Consider the following 17,627-nt stretch of genomic DNA (forward strand, 5'->3'; position numbering starts at 1 on the left):
TGTCTTTTCACCTAACTTGTTCATCCATATTTGTGTAATGACGTACATTATGCGAAAACCATGTCCTTCTCCTGAGCATGACAGTCAATGTGAAATAAATGCCTTTGTTTTTGCATTAGTTATCTTGAAAGAAAGTCAAGCACCCTTTTGATCAGCAACAAGATCCTCACTGATACAGTGTCACTGAGGGCATTGTGGCCCCCCCGACTCCCTTTTGTGCCTTCGGCTGTCTGGCTTATTATTATGGTCTGTCTGGCAGGCTGCCTGGCTGGTGGTCTCTAAGTGAACTTGATACTGAAATCAGCAGCCGGCTCTGATGTGTAAGGCATCAAGGGGGCTGTGCGGAGCTAGTCTGGAGCTCAGCCAGTCACTTAACACTTGTCAACAGTTCTAATGAAAGTGGCCTTTTCCTTGGTGGCCTCCTTTTCATTAGCGGGGTCAGAGGTTGCCGCCCAAGGCTGGCTGGCTGTCGGGTTTGAGAGGGTAGACAGTTGAGGAAGAAGGCTGAGGAAGGGGGTAAGAGAAGGGGATATAAGGGTAGAGGGGGAAGGGGGAAACATTCAGAGGCAAGTTGGCTTCTTATGTTTAGTTTCCTGTATGCCCCGCTGGTCCTGGCGACTCATTTTGTTCTCAAGGTATCCCGCAGCTCCTGGTTGCACCTGCATACTCTGTCATGCATTCAGCTTTCCAACGTCTTAATCTGTCTTCACACGAGGGTTTAGCCACAATCTCCTGCGTGAAAAGCAAGAAATTCTGCACAGTGGTTTGGTGTTAATGGAGATAATTAAAGCATCATGCTTCACGCTACCTTCAGTTCTATTCGAGGGTTACATTCCTCTATTTCTACATGACCTTTTACTCTCCTTCAGTTCTTCCCTCTGTTCTCTATTATGGCCCTTTAACACAGATGTGGCCAAACTGACTGAGTGAAAGAGAGAGAATCAGCCAATATCCCTCTCCTCCTCCTCATCCCCTTCACCCCGGCCTCTTGCACATGAAAGGGGCCGCCCAAGGCCAATGGATGGCCGGTGGGGTGTGTGCTATGCGAGGGCCCCAGACCCAGACACAACACAACACACAGCTCTGCAGGCCACCACAGCTGGGCTGGAATGTGACCTGCTTCAGACTAGGCCCTGTGTGTGTGAAATACAAGTGGAAGGAGGAGGACATGGATGGAGGGATGTCAGCCAGAGAACATGCACTGCCCGCATGAGCCTTTTGATAAGCTGCGAGCGAGTCGGGTATTTGGTCTTGAACAAAGGGAACAGCACAAGGACATCTGTAGTGTCTTCTAAATCATCTTTATTCATTTTGCCATCAGGTTCCATAAAAATTTTAATGAAAACTAATATATCATAGATGACATAAAAATAAATCTGTTGTGTATGTAATTAAGAAAAATAAATACGAAGTACAGAAGTCCATACATATTCTGTATTGTAAATTAAAACTTATCAAAACAGATTCCACAAAATGTGGAAAAAAAGAGCTTATTTGATTCTGGTACATGAACTGAGGCTTGCAAATTGCATTATTGTGAGCTCAAGTGCTCAGGACTGATGTTACACACACATGTTGTGATAACCCACAAAAACATAAACCAAGCGTACCAATCATATTAAAACAAACTGCTAAATGAGTGATATTAGTGTATTTAAGATAACATTTGGAGAGGAAATCTATAATGCCATTTTAGTGAAGACAAAGATTAAATACTTTGCACAGGGTAAATGCTTGTTACTAATACTATTATACCTGCCTTTTCCAGACAGCGCAATGTCTAGGTGTGGCCAACAAAACTGTCTAAACTTGACTCGAATTATAAAAAAGAGCTGTTTGGACAGTTTTGATACAGCATCCGCGAAGAAAACAACTGACATAAATGATCAGTGACATCAATTCAAACTATGAGGAGTGATTTTCTGAGATCTACGAAGCAATAAGGAACAAAGTAAGGAAAGAAAAACATCCGAAACAGGCAACAAAACCTCCAGCGTTGCAGACAAGTTATTAGTTTCACGTTTACAGGCAGTCAGTCAGACTGGTGAGGTCACCGGAGCTTGGAATAATCAGAAAACGGCATAACTGATTTTCAGCGAGTGTGAGACGTTCAAAGACTCTACTGGACGGCAGAGAAATCTTTGAGGAAATCGCAGGTTTTCTTGTGGACGATCTCGCGAAGCTTCCTGATTTTACGAGTGCTGGAGGAACCTACAAAGCTGTCGGGCTGCAGGACGGCCATTCCGTTGTGAACATCCCCCATGATGATGAGCTGCCCGTTGGCTGTGGTGATATTGGGGCAGGGGCAGTTCCAGTCCATGTTCAGAAGAGTCACCTCCAAGGGCTCTTTGCCAAAGAACCTCAGGCCCATCTTCTCGTCCTTCAGGATCTCCTCCACCGTCACCAGAGCGTGGCCTGACTCCTGCTCCTCCGTCAGCTCAGTCACACGCCCGAGGATTACAAAGTCACTCTTGCAGAAGCTGGCGACCATCTTGCCTCGAGGTTTGCACATCTTGCAGTTGTGGTTCTTCGGAAAGGGACACATCTCTTCGCAGGCCTCTTTAGACTCAAAGTTGTTCTCGTTGCCGCCGCAGCCTCCATACACGAAGGACTGGCACTTTTTGAGGCCACTGCTGTAAGCCCAGCGAGGCTCGTAGGCCTTGCAAGGCCCTTGGAGGCTCGGTAGGCTGCAGGGAGCCGCCAGCTCTCCTCCGCATGACAGCATGCAGGCCTCATAGGTGTCGAAATGGTTGCGGTTTTTATTGCACTGACTGTAGGTGAAGGTGAAGCAATTGTTTCTCTTTGGTTCATAGTACCAGCTCATGCTCTCTTCTCCGCAGTCATCTGTGTCTGGACTCTTGAGGCACTCTTCAGCTGGAAATGGCAGGTTGGAACTATTCCCCTCTGCGCTCTTACCTTTCGCCTCTCTTTTGATCACGACCAAGGGGAAGTGCGACGATACACTTCCCCCAACATTTTTGGCTGTGCAGGTATAGATGCCGGCATCCTGAAGTTGCGCGTTGTATATGACCAGCTGGCCAATGTTAGTGACCACAACGTTCCCTCGGACATGATTAGGCCTCATTATGGTGTTCTCTTTGCCCTTCAGTTGTTTCTCCCAGGTGATTTCCGGACGAGGCTTCCCGGACACCTCACACAGGAAGCTAGCTGTCTCACCCACAAAAACTGCCTGTTGGGTGGGGCCGCTGTGTATGGCGGGGAGCTGGATGTCAGCTGGGAGGGTGGTCTGGAGGGCAGTGGTGGGATGTAAGGTGGTCTCTGCAGGGATGGGGCTGGTGTTTGGCCAGGTCAGGTGGTACCTGTAGGTAGGTTGAATGAGAAATGAATTAATCAGAGCCAGGATATGTCAAAGGCTCCTCTTTAATTACTATATTAACTTATCACAAAGAGACTATGTTATTCTGTTATGTTATTCAAAGAGAATATTCTATTCCATAAAGAAAGCCATAAAACAAGACAACTTTACCTCATAACACCAAAAAGCAAATAGTAGAGATCTAAAATACTTAACATGTTACCTGCAGGTGACCTCAGAGATAGAGATACCCTTGGAACAGGCCTCTGCATCCATGTAGCACTTGTTATAATAGGTCATGCCGTCAGACGCACATGTGAAGTGGGGTTCTCTTTCGCAGCGGTCGCGGCACTTACAAACAGGCTGGCCGTCCCAGATGTCGCACTCGGACCCTTGCTGAGAGCACATGAACTTGTCGCAGGTGGCGCCCTTTGGCATTCCAACCGGGCCCTTGTTGCCCTTGATGTCTATGTAGCGTGCTGCCACGCAGCTCTTGTTACCACAGACATTAGGGCAGCACTTTTCAAACGACTCACAGTCCTACAGTTGGAAAAGAAAGAAAAAACTTTTGTACACACACTAGCATCTTTCTTTCTTTCTTTCTTTCTTTCTTTCTTTCTTTCTTTCTTTCTTTTTATAGTTGAGATGCAGTTTGAATTAAAAATACTGCATGAAACAGAGAAAATGGTTTGGTTCCTGGTGAGATCCTTCTCAATAAAACTAATAATTTCAGTGTGTTTTCAATGCGGATGAGATTTGACCAGTATTTGTTCAACATGGCAGCAGCATGAATAAAAACTTAAAGGAAGTAAATTCAGTTAAATATGTAAGTTTGCATAACCACTGACATTATTTTAGATATATAAGATATTTTGACCTAATAAACTCTGTGAAATGTTAGACTAATGACAAAGATAAGTAGTGCCTTCACATTTCACATGCAGCTGCCTACACCACCGTCAGCTGCAGGTCAACTCACCTGGTCAGATTCACACTCGCGCATGCAGGTGCTCATAGCATCCACCCACAGGTTGGGGTTCAGGTCGTTCGGGCACAGACCTGCGTGAGAGTACACCACTTTTGCCACAGACATGGGCATTGCTCTCACACGGCAGCTGTCCATATAAAGGAGCATAGTGTAACAATGTCCCAGAAGAAACCAAATCCATCGGGGAAACAGCATCCACCACATATCCGGCGCGTAACTGAGCGGACGCTAAAAATCTTGAAAACCCAGAAAGTTTAACGCGACTTTAAATAGCCGAAAAATTGTATAAACTATCTCCAAACTGGTTCGTAATTGATTTTCTAACAGCCGGGAGCGAGAAGAGGAGCGTGCGGTACCGGTCTCGATGTGGAGAGCTCTCCAGGTTAGTCGCTCCACGTTTAATAGCAGCGAGAGATTAGTGCTGCGGTGCGCAAACCCACTTAAGATCCAACTACATGAATTACAGTGGCCTGTCTAGTCGGACAGCAAATCCCAGCTGAGTTACAGTTATGATCAACTTAATTAAAGAAAAAAAAAAAAAAGTTCGCCAGCAGTTTGCAGGCGCTGTTTCAGAGGACTGGCGAGACACCTGTGCGTAAGGCGCTGGCTGCCTTAACCCTTAACTCGCAAAGTCGGTGCAAAGGAGGAGATATTTATCATTCTAAAAAGTATAGTAGATAACATTTATTATTCAATTTAGGCTGGATCTAAGCGTGTTGGTTGTTCACAATTTTTTAAAAATACATGTAAAGATACAAGTTAGTGGATAGAGCCAACATAAAGGATGTGTGCACTGTGTACGAGCTGTGACGTACTCTTCATGTTAAATTTGAGCAGATAGTTATTATTGTGTAGTATTTCATATTAGAAGACGCTTTGGACAGGTATGTTCTTCTGATTTGTCATATCCAATAAAAACACAGTACTGTGCGTCAGTCCTGTGCAGATAAACATCCAGCACTGTTCCCTGCAGTCACCTCTCCTCCCGTCCCTCTGAACTGAAGGTCAGTCTCCAGCAGATGGCACCAAACTCAGCGCAGTTCCTCTCATATTTGCTGTTAGTGCTTCCTGTCCTGCCTCGCTGTCTGCACTGAAAGCGAACCAGGTTCATTTAAACTGCTTGATTATCTTCAAATGCAGAGGTGGTTACTATATGTGTTATTAAACGATGGTGCTTATTTATGCCATGGCATTACATTCTGGTAAGTAATTCAGGTGAAAGCATCCATCCTCCTTCATCCTCTCTCCTCTCCTCCTCTTCTTTTACTCCAAAAGGTTTCTGTACCTTAAAAACTCCAGCAGAGCCAAACGCTCGACATGAGAAGCATGCTGATGTACCAGTTGGTGGTGCCAAACCAGCCACTTATGAGCTGCATTGTGTGAATTCAACCATTCAAAATTATAATATTTTAGATATGAGTTCAAGTTTTGCCATACTGGATGCACCATTTTGCACAGTCTTTGGACCTAACATATTATTGGTTTATTATTTAATATAATATAATAACACAAAGAGAAAAAAAAAACAGAATTATATTCTAGTTTATATGACCATGAGTGTGTTAGACTGGCATATTCACTGAACTGTGGTTGAGTCTATGTTCAAGTGAATATTAAATAAACAAACATTACTTTGCTCACTACTTACTCGAACTACAGTATGAACACATTTGGATTATGTTAATCAGAAAATCCTGTTTACATTGATTTTCATATTTTAGGTATTGTCAGTGTTGGAATAGTGGGGTTAGTGATAACACATAGGAACAATGGAAATACTAGGAGGTTCAGGGCTCATCTGGCTCATGCTATCACAATATTGACATGTAAGAAGTCACAAGTAGTTCAGACAGTTTGATAGCATGCTGTGAAAAACTGGTTTGCTCCCCATAAGCCAATTCCAGGAAGTGTTGCAGAAAAGGGGGCATCAAAACAAAACAGAGAGGCTGGTGGTCTGTTTGGCCATGGACACTAAAAAGCCGGTCAAGCTGCATGTTTAGAGGAACAAAAATTCAATTCAATGCATGTGTGTGCACGTGTGTGTGTGTGTGCGTGTGTGAGTGAGTAAAGAGTCTGTGCTTCCCAAGCTGAGTCCCTGCTGAGCCCAGAGAGGCCCTGCGCTCAAACCCTGCAGTCTTAGTCTGGTCTGTGAGTCCTTACTGAAAACACACCGACACACATGCACACAGGTAAGACGGATGCACATGCATGCACCAGAAAGTACTGAAATATAAACATATAGTGAATATAGTGCACAAATGTTGATTATTTAACTGCAGATATTGATGATTTAGAAGGATTTGCTTGAATCAAATGTAAGCACGGATTATATACATCATCTCACTCATTTTGCACACAAACACACACACATACACGCACACATGTGCACTCTCTCAATTGCCTGCAAATGCACAAACACGGTCAAGCTGTGTTTTCAGTGTCTGCTCACCCACTCGCCCCCCTCAGGCCCTCCACCCCTAACCTTCACCCCTCAGGACCCTGCATTCCCAGCATAGCCGACACCAGGGCTACGGGGCATGTCGCATATTGAATAAAGCCACACGGTGGACCCCACGCAGGGCGCTCCGGCAGCCTATCTGCCTTCGGCACATGTATTGTCTGCAAACAGACCTTGACTTTGACCTCCTCTGTGCACCCTCGCCGTCTTCCTGAGCCCGGTTCAAAACAGCTCATTAATGTTTCCTTGCTTGCTTTGAAGATTTGTGGTTAATACCGGAGTAAAGTACTTTCATATACGACATCATAATCATGTTATCTTCAGCATTCACTGACAGAAGCAGCAAAAACCAATAAATCAAAAACTATGAGTGGAATAATGTTCACAGCTTGCAAACATGAAGCTAAATTGAGTCTTAATAAACTTGTTTTTGAACAACGCTCAATTTAAAGGCCTGGTAAAATGGGCCTAGTGGGAACATTGGGCCTAGTTGTGCCTTCCTCTGGCCAATACCATTATACAGAAATGTTGGGCTTAAAGAGAGGGCTTGACAACAATGGCATGAGGAGGCTACCTTGACTGTTTCACAGGTCATAATCAAAGTCATATGACAAGTGTCACCAGTATCTTCTGAAATTCGGTCAGCATTCCTTTGCCTGCCTGCAGGATTGTTCTTAACACTGATTGGAAATGTGCGTCAGGCAGCCAGAAGCTAATCCCAGAACTCAGATAAAGTTTAAATAGTTTTTTTTTTTGTTTGTTTGTTTTTTGCACTGTGGGTTTTGTATGAGTGAAACAAACAAGTTTTATAATGTGTTCATCAGTGCGGGTCGCCAGATTTGGTTCTCTACAGACAGAACCAGGCTAGCTCTTTCCAGTCTTTATGCTACAGGAAGCTAAGCTAACTGGCTGCTGGCTCGAGCCTAATGTTGAGCAAACAGAAACGAGAGTGTTATTTATCTTCTCACCTTAACTCTCTGCCAGAAGGCGAATAAGAATATTTCCCCAGTTGTCTGGCGATTGCTTTAATCATTGGACGTGCTGCATGTGGGCCTGCCCAGGTAAGAGTGAGATGGTCAGTCCAGTTCCAGATTCCTTGTTTCAGGACAAATCACTCATTGTGGATTTAATACAAACTGGATTCATGAAGTACAATGTTCATGTTCTAGCGAACAGCACCGCAGATAAAAGAGGTGGAAATCTCTCACGAGGTCCCACAGTTTGTACCCACTGTGTGGCTTTACAGCGTCATGCATGCATTTGTGTTGGAAATAAGTAGCTCTGTATATTGGATTTGTGCATTATGCCTGTTAGAGAGGGGCACAAATTGTACCAAGGGCCATAGTCCAAGCACATCGACCAAGGCACGTACCTTTGAGTAACGTCGCCTTTTGCCTCCATCTCTAAAATGCTCTTACGGGGTTCTTGACCATGCAGGTCCACGGCTTCTCTTGCCCACGGCCGAGGCCTGGGAAGCTGGTGGAGCTGGCTCAAAACAATGAAGGTGTTATGACTGTTCATACTAAGCTTATTATGAGTGTCTCACTCTGGAACAAAGGAGAGAGACACGTCCAGCCACAGCAGGGCCCTAAGCTGATTCCTCAGCCTCAGTCTAGACACACAGCGCAACATGCCGATGGACAGACATGCAAGCGTACATGTGCAGCTTCACGAGTGTCCAGGGAAATGTATATATCCTGACTGCTTTGCATTCCATTGTAGGGCTGCAAATAATGATTACTTTCATCGTGGATTATTTTCTCCATAAATCAGTTAGATATTTGGTCTATAAAATGTCAGAAAATGGTGACAAATGTCGATCACTGTTTCTCAAAGTCCAAGATGACGTCCTCAAATGTCTTGTTTTGTCCACAACCCACAGATGTTCAGTTTACTGTCAAAGAGGAGTAAAGAAACAGAAAATATTCACACTGAAGAAGCTGGAATCACAGAATTTTGATATTTTCTTTAAAAAAATTACTCAAACCTATTCATGGATTATCAGGGAAGTTGCTGAGTAATTTAAATCCATATACATGTTTACATTGCACACACACACACACACACTTCACTTTCTCAACACCATTCTGCTCACATTATGCAACGTTTGTGCTCCCCGGACTGCAGTGTGTGAACATCTGCTCACCACATGAGCACTATTATATTCATCTCACTGAAGAGGTTAAGGATTTCACACGAGTGTGTCAGTATGACCATAACTTAGGTGTTGTTTATGTTCTTTAAATCAGTACGGGAACATAACAAAATGTCTCGTTAGTTAAGTTCATAACAGAATGTACAACGCTGGCTTGCTGTGCAAATGCAGGTCAAAAGTGAACGGACGGGCCAAAGACAAAACCACAGCTGGACGGTGCAACAATACTGAGCTCTGGAATATGGAACACTTCCAGGAATGCTTTTTATTAGTGTTAATAATGCACGCAGGTGGTAATAAATGCACATTAAATTAACAGTTTAAGGTCTAAACCAGTCACTGATAATGTGCATCTGAGCAACTAACAGCCTAACCTGACTAACTAACTTGGATTTTCATCAGCTATTTATGCAAATGAATGATTAGCTTTATTCACTGAAGCAGAAAATATGTTCTGCAGTTAAACCTCAGCACACTGTCAGTGTTTCCAATTCTACGGTTTCTTTACCGCAATTAGATATTCACAACTTTTTTGCAGCGATTTGCTGAGGTACTTCTAATTTTCAGGTATTTAATTTAACAGTAAGCCAAAAACAGGCATTTCCCAGCTGATTTTGCTCTAGATCGCAATATATGTTCTACCTATAATGAGATCTAAATTCATGCATACCACGATTGATGAAGGTTTTATTCACGTAGTCCACTTCTTGGCCGAGGTCTTAGAAAACTTAGTCAAACCAAAAAAGATTAATCGGGTTTATTAGAATCATGTGTGCAGGGACCGTATTAAAAGTGTGTAATTTGCCTTTGAATGCTGCTACACTTTTAAATTCCATTTGATTTTATTCTGGTATTCAATAATGAAGGCATTAATGCAACAACACCTGGATAAAATAACTTTCAAGCAGACCATATCTTACAAATGATCATTCATCCAAAACATAATCATCTTCTGTGACTCAACAGTTATCATTTGCTACTTGCACACCTGCATGAGAATTGTTGATCATTATCAATTAGTCAGTATTCAATTATCACTGAATGCTGACGTCAAAACTGAGGCGGTGACAGGACTTTTTCATGGCTCTGGACTCTAATGCCAATTCTTGCTCTTCTGCTCCCTCTAGTGGCTCTCAGCTGAAACACACACATGCAGGTACACACAAGCCTGCAACAAAAGCCACACAAAACATGTAACTGGCTTCATTTAAAGCCACGATTGACATAGACTCAAACAAACAGTATACTCATTAGTCATATGTATGGACACAATGTGCTTTTAGAATTACATGTGGTCAGTTTGAAAGAAAAAGAGGGAAGAGATCAAGTAATTCACCATGCTTTATCAAAGAACAGATACGGGTCTCAAGAACAAAAAAACACAACTTGAACAGTGCCTAAGATTATTTCTACAAGTACACATGATGTACTGTATATAAAAATATCAGACTCTGAATGCATAGGTTAAGTCAAACTGTATTCTGCTTTTTCTAGAACAATAAGCAACCCCACAAATACAATGTTAGTCATCTCCTTTCCATCCTATAAAAACCCTTTTCAAACAACATGCTGCATCTCACTCGCCCAGAGCACAGACTGGCCGGGGGGGCTGTTTCCTCCATCACATGTGGCACACCTCCACCTCATAAAACATTTAACATAGTTGGGAACACAAGATAAGCACTCTCGGTATTCTTTTTTTTCCTTTTCCTTTTTCTCACAGCAAACTTTCTGGAAACACAATCTTTTCCCCACATTGCACTTGGCTTCAACAACACTTTCCATCCCATTGTGGAACTCTCTCTTGCACGACGGCAGACTTTTTGACACAAACACAACAGGCCTAACTGGTTAAAAAAATAAAAAAAAAATACAAATTAAGAAAAAATATATCATAAAACATACAAATACAGTAAGAGCTTCAGGTATATGTCTGAACAGTAAACAGTTACCACTGGGTAAGAACCGTTTTGATTGTAGAACATGTGTCGGGGCCTACTTCACTGCCTAAAACAAACGAGCCCCAGTACTGAGAACTAAAAGGAATATAAAGTGTTGATGAAGCAGCATTAATGTTACCATGTGACACAACACAGCTGTGCCTCTTGACCCACTTCAATCCTTAATATACAGTATAAGGATGTTTTTTTTCTTGTCAGTCACCGTTCAAGTTAGACATCAACACCTCTGATTAAGCTACCAAGTAGAAAACATCTCTGTTTTATACATATATAAAAAATTAAATATTAGCACTAGACTGGCCTCGACAACCAAACTGAAGCCATATATATTCTGTGTCGCTTTCAGTGTGTTTTAAAGAAATCTATAAAGTTTAAAAGTGAGATGACGCAAAGATAATCATGTCAGAAATAATCATTTGGATGAGTGTTGGAGGAAGGAGGAGGAAAGCCAAGTGTCACAAACACACGTGGCTCCTCTTCAGTTTAGGGGGAGCAAATCTAACGAGGCCGTATTCTTTGCTAAAGCAGCTTACTCTGCAGTTAGTATCTTTGCTGGCTAGATTAGTTTTTGGTTTTGACTCTAATCACAGTTACACAGAAGGACAGCGACCGAAAACATCCCGCAGAGGGCTCCACTGGCTCGGTCAACCAAGCGGGAGCCTCGCGCACGACCTTTGCTAGGACTCGAGCCTCGTCGCTCTGACCTACTCGCATTGTTAGTGAGAATCAACAAAACTAAAACATGTCAAATAAATACTTCACAGTTGACAGTTTTTTGAACGTTATGCTGACTGAACCGGAGAGCGCACAGTAGTGGCGATGCACTGCAGAAAAGAAACAAAGAAACCGAGTCCTTCTTCAAGTTGCTGCACATTTATCTCTACGGTATAAATTAAGTTTTAGTCTGACGTGAAACGACACTAAAGAGAACAATTCAGACAAATTATTTCTTTTCCACAGTGTATGACTGCATGATTTAAACACGTAGGGAAACCAGGACTCCTTACTTCAACTCACCCATCCTACTGCCGTTATAGATTAAAGCATACTGTGTGTGTGGTTAGCAAATAAAAGTGCTATTAGTCCAATGATACCCAAGTCTCACCTGGTGTGACATTACTTCCACCTTTACTATTGGGCCATTAATGGATGCCCTCTGCCAGAAAGACACTAAGGTTTATGTCTACAGCATTGATGAAAGTGTGTGTGCCAGCTAGAATAACACTCCATAGATCAGTTTGCTCGAAATTCACGTTGCTCTGTGCAAGTCCACTGTGTTTCAACTTGTCCTTTTCTGTGGACTGATGATGAACGTATCAGTTAGAGTTATGTAAATCCTTCCTGCCGTCCTCTGCTCTCGGTCTTATCAGACCATTTTCCTCTGTGACCACAGTCCACAGCCAGTACGGGGAAGTGTCCATATAAGGCTACTGCAGAAACCCAAGTCCAGTCTGTGAGGAAGACAAGCCGATGCCTCCCTCTGTTGTCCCACTGGAGTCTTGGCACAAAGCGCAGTGGGGGGAGAGAAAGAGATAAAGAGGGGCGAGAGGGGCCCGAATGCTTTCGCACATAACCGAGGACACCATGCATCAGTAATCGCTTAGAACTGGTTGGGTGCACTAAAGCTGCAGGAGGGCCAGAGGAGGACTGGGGGAGGACAATAGCTACAGAACTTGAGAAAACAAATCCCAGTCAGGAAATTGGCGAAACACCAAAGCCGGACAAAGCTGGAACAAGTTACTGGGCGGGCAACTAGTTGTGGTTGCTTGAGGCTAGCTACAGAAGCCCATCGTAAGCGGGGAGAGCTCGGCCTCTGTGGTACCTCTAGTAGGTGAGGCGGGAGGCCTTCATGTTGTAGCAGGGTCTGTCTGTTAGGCCCCCGGTCCCGGAGAAAAGGGACAGGCCCTCCGCTTTCTCCAACACAACCTCCAGCTCCTGGAAGTCCTGCAGCCGAGCCACATCTTTGTCCTGGAGAGGAAAGGGGAAAAATTACATTTAAAAGAATGACAGATACACCAACATTCAGAAACATTTGGTCTAGAAAAATGAAATCAGAACTTCCCACAGCCCGATATGAAATCTGATCGATCCATAAATAAAGGTAAAAACCATCAATCAATAATGAATTAGACAAACAGCTTCTGTTTCACTAATATTTTCAACAGGGCCAGGGCCTGTGTGTCATTATTTGTCAGAAGGGGGTGGGTAATGACACAAATAGAGCGTACACAGGGGCTACAGGGAGCTTTCAGTGGGAAGGTAAAGTGATTCACAAACAACCTAATTAGAGAGTTTGGGACGGTGTCAGACGTGAGTCAGACACAGAGCGACTGAAGAGCAACGCTTTTCGAATATATTCCTAACAGAACAGGACAGGCGGCATTGTGACGACAGGCACGTCAGCTTACTTTGATCGCAGATTCTCTCCCACTGAAAACAAAAGGTGGAATATGTGTGACGTGCGAGTCGAGGAGTGGTTCTCAAACTTCAGTCAGTGTCACAGCATCGCTAGAGCGGCCAAGCAGTGCTTGAAGCTGGGGAGCTGGCATCCCTCAAGTCAATCATACTTTACAAAAATATATTATTTTAAGAGTTTTTAAAGTTCCCCATCTATTTTAATGTGTGTTAAAGGAAATACTGATTGAATGAAAACTTATTACTAATGGGGTTTGTTACTCCCATAATGCTTTAGCAGATGCAAAGAGTGTAATGTTTTCATGTTAGTTGGAGTCCTGTTTTTTTAGACTGTATTTGTTTACATTTCTGTAAATTGTCAGCATTATAAGTGTGTCTAATTAGCTATTATTAGTTTCTGTTTGTAGTGCACGCATGGATGTGCAGACAACTATTGCTGCATCCCTTTGGTGACAAAGAAAACGTCAGTAATGATGTCCTCAGAAAGTCTAAAAATATGTGCATCATGTCTGTGTGCTCGGATTTCTTGTGTTTGTAGTTATGAGTCAGAGAAGAAGTAAAATTAGGGTTTCATTGCCTTTCACCACCTCTTTCTCTCCGTGTGCCGTTAAGTTTTAAAACATCGGGTCTAAATGAGTACTCATACAGAAAATATCTCAAATAAAGAGCGCAGTAACTTACTATAAGCCGCAAGATGAACATGTTTCGCCATTATGAGCCAAGCAATGTGTGTGAATCCATGTTTGCGTTCATATGTGTGAGTCCATACAGTGTACTGATCCCTGCTTTGTGTGCAGTATGCACGCCTTCTTTCTCCTACCTTCCTCAGCATGGTGTTGGGCAGCTTGCGGATCTTCTCCACGTGCTCGGTGCTGATGTCTAACTCGCGGCAGCAGACCCTCAGGAGGGAACGGTAGGTGAGCTCCTGGCGGTCAAGCTCCACCTCAATGAAGTCGTTCTCCCGTGCGTTGGGGTTCTGGATACGCACCTTCAGCACCAACTCTACAGAGATGGAGCAGAGTGACGGCTCAGTTGTTAATAAGGTGATGGACACAGCCCAAGGGGAGATTTAATTATAACTGTTTCATGCATATGAAAGACGTCTCCTCTATAAAAAGCATATTAATAATTCTGTCAAAACACTGGGCAACTCTATGGTCCAAAATATAATGAAGTCTGTTTCACCACCCTCATGCACATGAAAAATAATAATTTCTATTAAACTTTGATCATCTTGTGTTTAAAAAATGTTCCACTGTGTGATGTGGAGAACTGTACGAGATGGTTGTGTTGCTGCTGGTGAGCGGCATAACCATAACAAATGAAAGCCAGCAGCAGGATCGAACCTTGTGGCGACTGAACAGACACCAGGAAGTCACTGCTCCCAGCCAGGAAAGAGTTACAGCACTTAAGTCCCTGTCTACTAGTGCTGACCGATAAATCGTACTCTCATAGCTGTTGAAATATGAACATGCTCGCTAACTTCATTTAAACACACCAGTCACACTCAGCATGCAAATGTTTGGCCTATCAGACGGAGCCCTGGATACATGGGCCATGCATTCGAACCATTTAGCCAGTCAGATGGAGCTCAGGTAGTTGTCACCCTCACATTAATTGCCCAAATTGTTCAAAAAGCCCAATGCAAATTGTATATGTTTGTGTGTGTGGATGAGTGTTTTAGACCGAATAAAACACCTGATCACTCTCTCACCTTGCACATTGACAGGGAAGGTGCTGGTGAAGAAGAAAGGCTGAAAGGCTGGCATGGGCCCTCCAGCCTGGCTGTAGCTCAGCTGCTGTGGGATAGACTGCTGCCTGCTCATAGTCGGGTTGGCCACCGGGGCCTGGACCTGGCTCCCGCTGCCGCTGGCCAAGCCGGGGCTGGGCGAGGGCAACGGAGGCGAGCACATGGTGCCATTGTGTGCCACCGCATGCGGGTAGTCAGCGTGGTTGACGAGGTGCGGCTCAACTGACAGGTCCATGGGCACTTTGCAGTTAACAACGGCGTGGCTGTGGGATGAGGCCGGGCTGGGTGACACGCCATTTTGCTCAGCCACAGGAATTAATTCCCCAGCCTGGGCTTGGCTGTGGGTGGTGGAGTTTGGGGGAGGAGTGGGGCTGTCGGACACCAGGCTCTGTGATTTCTGAGGCTCGTGTGTCGGGGAAAGGGAGGCCGAATCGCTGTGTGTGTCCTCGTCATGTCCTCCAGAACCATTCTGTGTAAGGTGCTGGGCCAGGATGGCCTCTGACTTGTTGTCCATCTTGGAATACATGAAGGGCGGGTTGGACAGGTAGTTGGGGATGATTGGCAGCTCAGGCTCTTTGACTTCAGGCACTTCCTCCACTTCAACTGCAGTAATGATGTGCATAGAAAAAGAATTATTTCCTTAAAAGCGTTTCAAAATGACGACCCACACAGTTCATGGAACTCATGAAGGTTAAAACCTGTATTTTACATGCTGAAGTATCACATGGACTGTGTATGCAACTGATGTTTCACATGCCAGTAACAACAAAAAAACTTATAATGACAGGAACGGGGAACGAGAGAGTAAGAAATGTGTAGTTTACCTCCCAAAAGTCGTTTGATCTCTGGCTTGGACGTGAGCTGTGAGGCTAACTCATCCTTAGCCGTGAGGATTTCTTTGTCCGCTCCACAACTGAGTAAGTAGGACACTATGTGCTTGTGGTTCCTCTTGCATGCCCAGTGTAGGCATGTCCTGGTGGGATTATTGGAGAGAGAGAGAGCACAGTTTAATGAACCACAACATATATTCATTCAAAATAACTTTACATTTCTATGACAGTCCACATTGATGATCATTTGAGAACGATATTTTGTTGCTCCACGCATCATCACACCGGCTGCCTGATAAACTTCCTAGTGGAGCCGAACACCACCTGCGCTCGTGTGGCTCTGGAATGAAAGTCATGTACTATTATTACCTGAGACTGGTAAAATCAGAGTAAAATTAGAGCATGACTCAAACAATCGTACTGCAGGCACAGACACGATGGTCTTAGTTATACTCCGTACTTGCCTGAAAATGTTGGAGCATGACAGTGTTATTAACTTTGTTTATGTGCTGTATGTGTGATATTAGGTTTTTCAAATCAATAAACTCCCTACCTGTGGCAATGAGAGGCTTGCCAGTGTCTCGGTTCACATTTTATTTCACTTCACTCCTCTGTCACTGGTCCCTGCTGATGTTTTGAGGTGACTAAATACTATATAATAAAAGCTAACAGCTAATAGCCTCCCACAGTCAGAACTATCTCCACAGTGCTGGGTAAAAAGTGGCAGCTCTGCCTGACTAACCAGCTTCAACCCTTCTAATGAGATAACACTGAGCACTTTTAATCCCTGCAGCAACGCACTTAGCTGCACAGAACTTTTCCACAGTCGCCAAACACCGAATATGTACAAATCTGTGAAGCGAACCGACACTCGACGTGGTGACGACCCACATGTATCCGTCCAAACACTCACCATCCATTTATTTCGTTCTGTGAATTCACATTCACTCCGCTCTCCACCAATGTCCGCACTTCGTCGATATCCCCGATGGCAGACGCCTCTCTCAGTCGCTCCTGTAATTCTTTATCCAACGAAGTGGTGGACATTTTGGTACCAAAAACTAGCGCTGTGAGATCATAGGAAACACAGAAGCCTCTCGGGTTAAGCTGTCAATACTAATCGCCTAACGAGTTTCCTACTGATGGCACACGGGCCCCCTATAAATAGACTTGCCAGCTAACATTAGCTATCCGGCTAATTGTACCTAGTGGTTAGCTTAGCGAGGTGCTAGCAATCTTTGGTGCTAGCTTGTGGCAGCTAATTGCTTCAGCTAATGCTACTTCGCGTCGATGGTCGGAGTCTTTGGGCGGCTTTGCTGCAGGCTCCGTCCCCGGCATTTATTCCTGTTGTTCGTTCACGTTATAGCACCGCCGCCGGCACTCATTCAATCAGTCAGTGGTGTCAGAGCTCCGTCAGCAGGCTGCCAGAAACACCACCGCCTCTTCGGGGGGCATCATTAGATGTAACAACAGCGAGCGCAAATGTTAGTTCCCCTCTGAATACTCACAGTTACCTGACGCGTTTCGCTGCCACAGCACTTTATACAGAGTTATGAGAGCAGTTCTCGTCATTAGATAAATATAAGAAATAGAAGGTGAAATCACTGTTATTAGCACACACCCACTCCCCCCACACACGTGTTGCTGGGCTATCAGCAGCCAGGCAACCAGTGGGCAATACTAATGTCCACATTTTACATATTGGGTCAAAAAAAAAAAAAAAAAAAAAAAAAAAAGGTGATACAAAATTAATG

General features: G+C 44.0%; 2 protein-coding genes across 2 annotated transcripts; both read right to left on the bottom strand.

The window, feature by feature from the left end:
* Positions 1 to 2,119: 2,119 nt before the first annotated feature.
* wfikkn2a (info WAP, follistatin/kazal, immunoglobulin, kunitz and netrin domain containing 2a) lies at positions 2,120 to 4,508 on the bottom strand. Its single transcript, XM_041957748.1, has 3 exons — positions 4,296 to 4,508; positions 3,540 to 3,856; positions 2,120 to 3,320 (listed from the first exon to the last, which is right to left on the bottom strand). Exons 1-3 carry the CDS (start codon positions 4,506 to 4,508, stop codon positions 2,120 to 2,122), a joined length of 1,731 nt encoding a protein of 576 aa, XP_041813682.1.
* A 6,101-nt stretch (positions 4,509 to 10,609) lies between these two features.
* On the bottom strand, positions 10,610 to 17,309 carry ankrd40 (ankyrin repeat domain 40). The gene is made up of 5 exons (XM_041956956.1): positions 16,787 to 17,309; positions 15,868 to 16,016; positions 15,008 to 15,646; positions 14,114 to 14,295; positions 10,610 to 12,846 (listed from the first exon to the last, which is right to left on the bottom strand). Exons 1-5 carry the CDS (start codon positions 16,918 to 16,920, stop codon positions 12,703 to 12,705), a joined length of 1,248 nt encoding a protein of 415 aa, XP_041812890.1. The 5' UTR covers positions 16,921 to 17,309; the 3' UTR covers positions 10,610 to 12,702.
* Between the last annotated feature and the right edge of the window lie 318 nt (positions 17,310 to 17,627).

Source organism: Chelmon rostratus, chromosome 17 (genome assembly GCF_017976325.1).
Source record: "Chelmon rostratus isolate fCheRos1 chromosome 17, fCheRos1.pri, whole genome shotgun sequence".
Lineage (NCBI taxonomy): Eukaryota > Metazoa > Chordata > Actinopteri > Chaetodontiformes > Chaetodontidae > Chelmon > Chelmon rostratus.

What these genes read in the sequence shown, in the direction of transcription:
- wfikkn2a (XM_041957748.1), bottom strand. Translation starts at nt 4,508, where the DNA reads ATGTGGTGGATGCTGTTTCCCCGATGGATTTGGTTTCTTCTGGGACAT. An exon ending in GCGAGTGTGAATCTGACCAG is followed by an intron (nt 3,857 to 4,295) that starts GTGAGTTGACCT and finishes TTCCAACTGTAG; the next exon opens with GACTGTGAGTCGTTTGAAAA. An exon ending in ATCTCTGAGGTCACCTGCAG is followed by an intron (nt 3,321 to 3,539) that starts GTAACATGTTAA and finishes ACCTACCTACAG; the next exon opens with GTACCACCTGACCTGGCCAA.
- ankrd40 (XM_041956956.1), bottom strand. Translation starts at nt 16,920, where the DNA reads ATGTCCACCACTTCGTTGGATAAAGAATTACAGGAGCGACTGAGAGAG. An exon ending in GATCAAACGACTTTTGGGAG is followed by an intron (nt 15,647 to 15,867) that starts GTAAACTACACA and finishes TCATTACTGCAG; the next exon opens with TTGAAGTGGAGGAAGTGCCT. An exon ending in CTTCCCTGTCAATGTGCAAG is followed by an intron (nt 14,296 to 15,007) that starts GTGAGAGAGTGA and finishes CCATCTCTGTAG; the next exon opens with AGTTGGTGCTGAAGGTGCGT.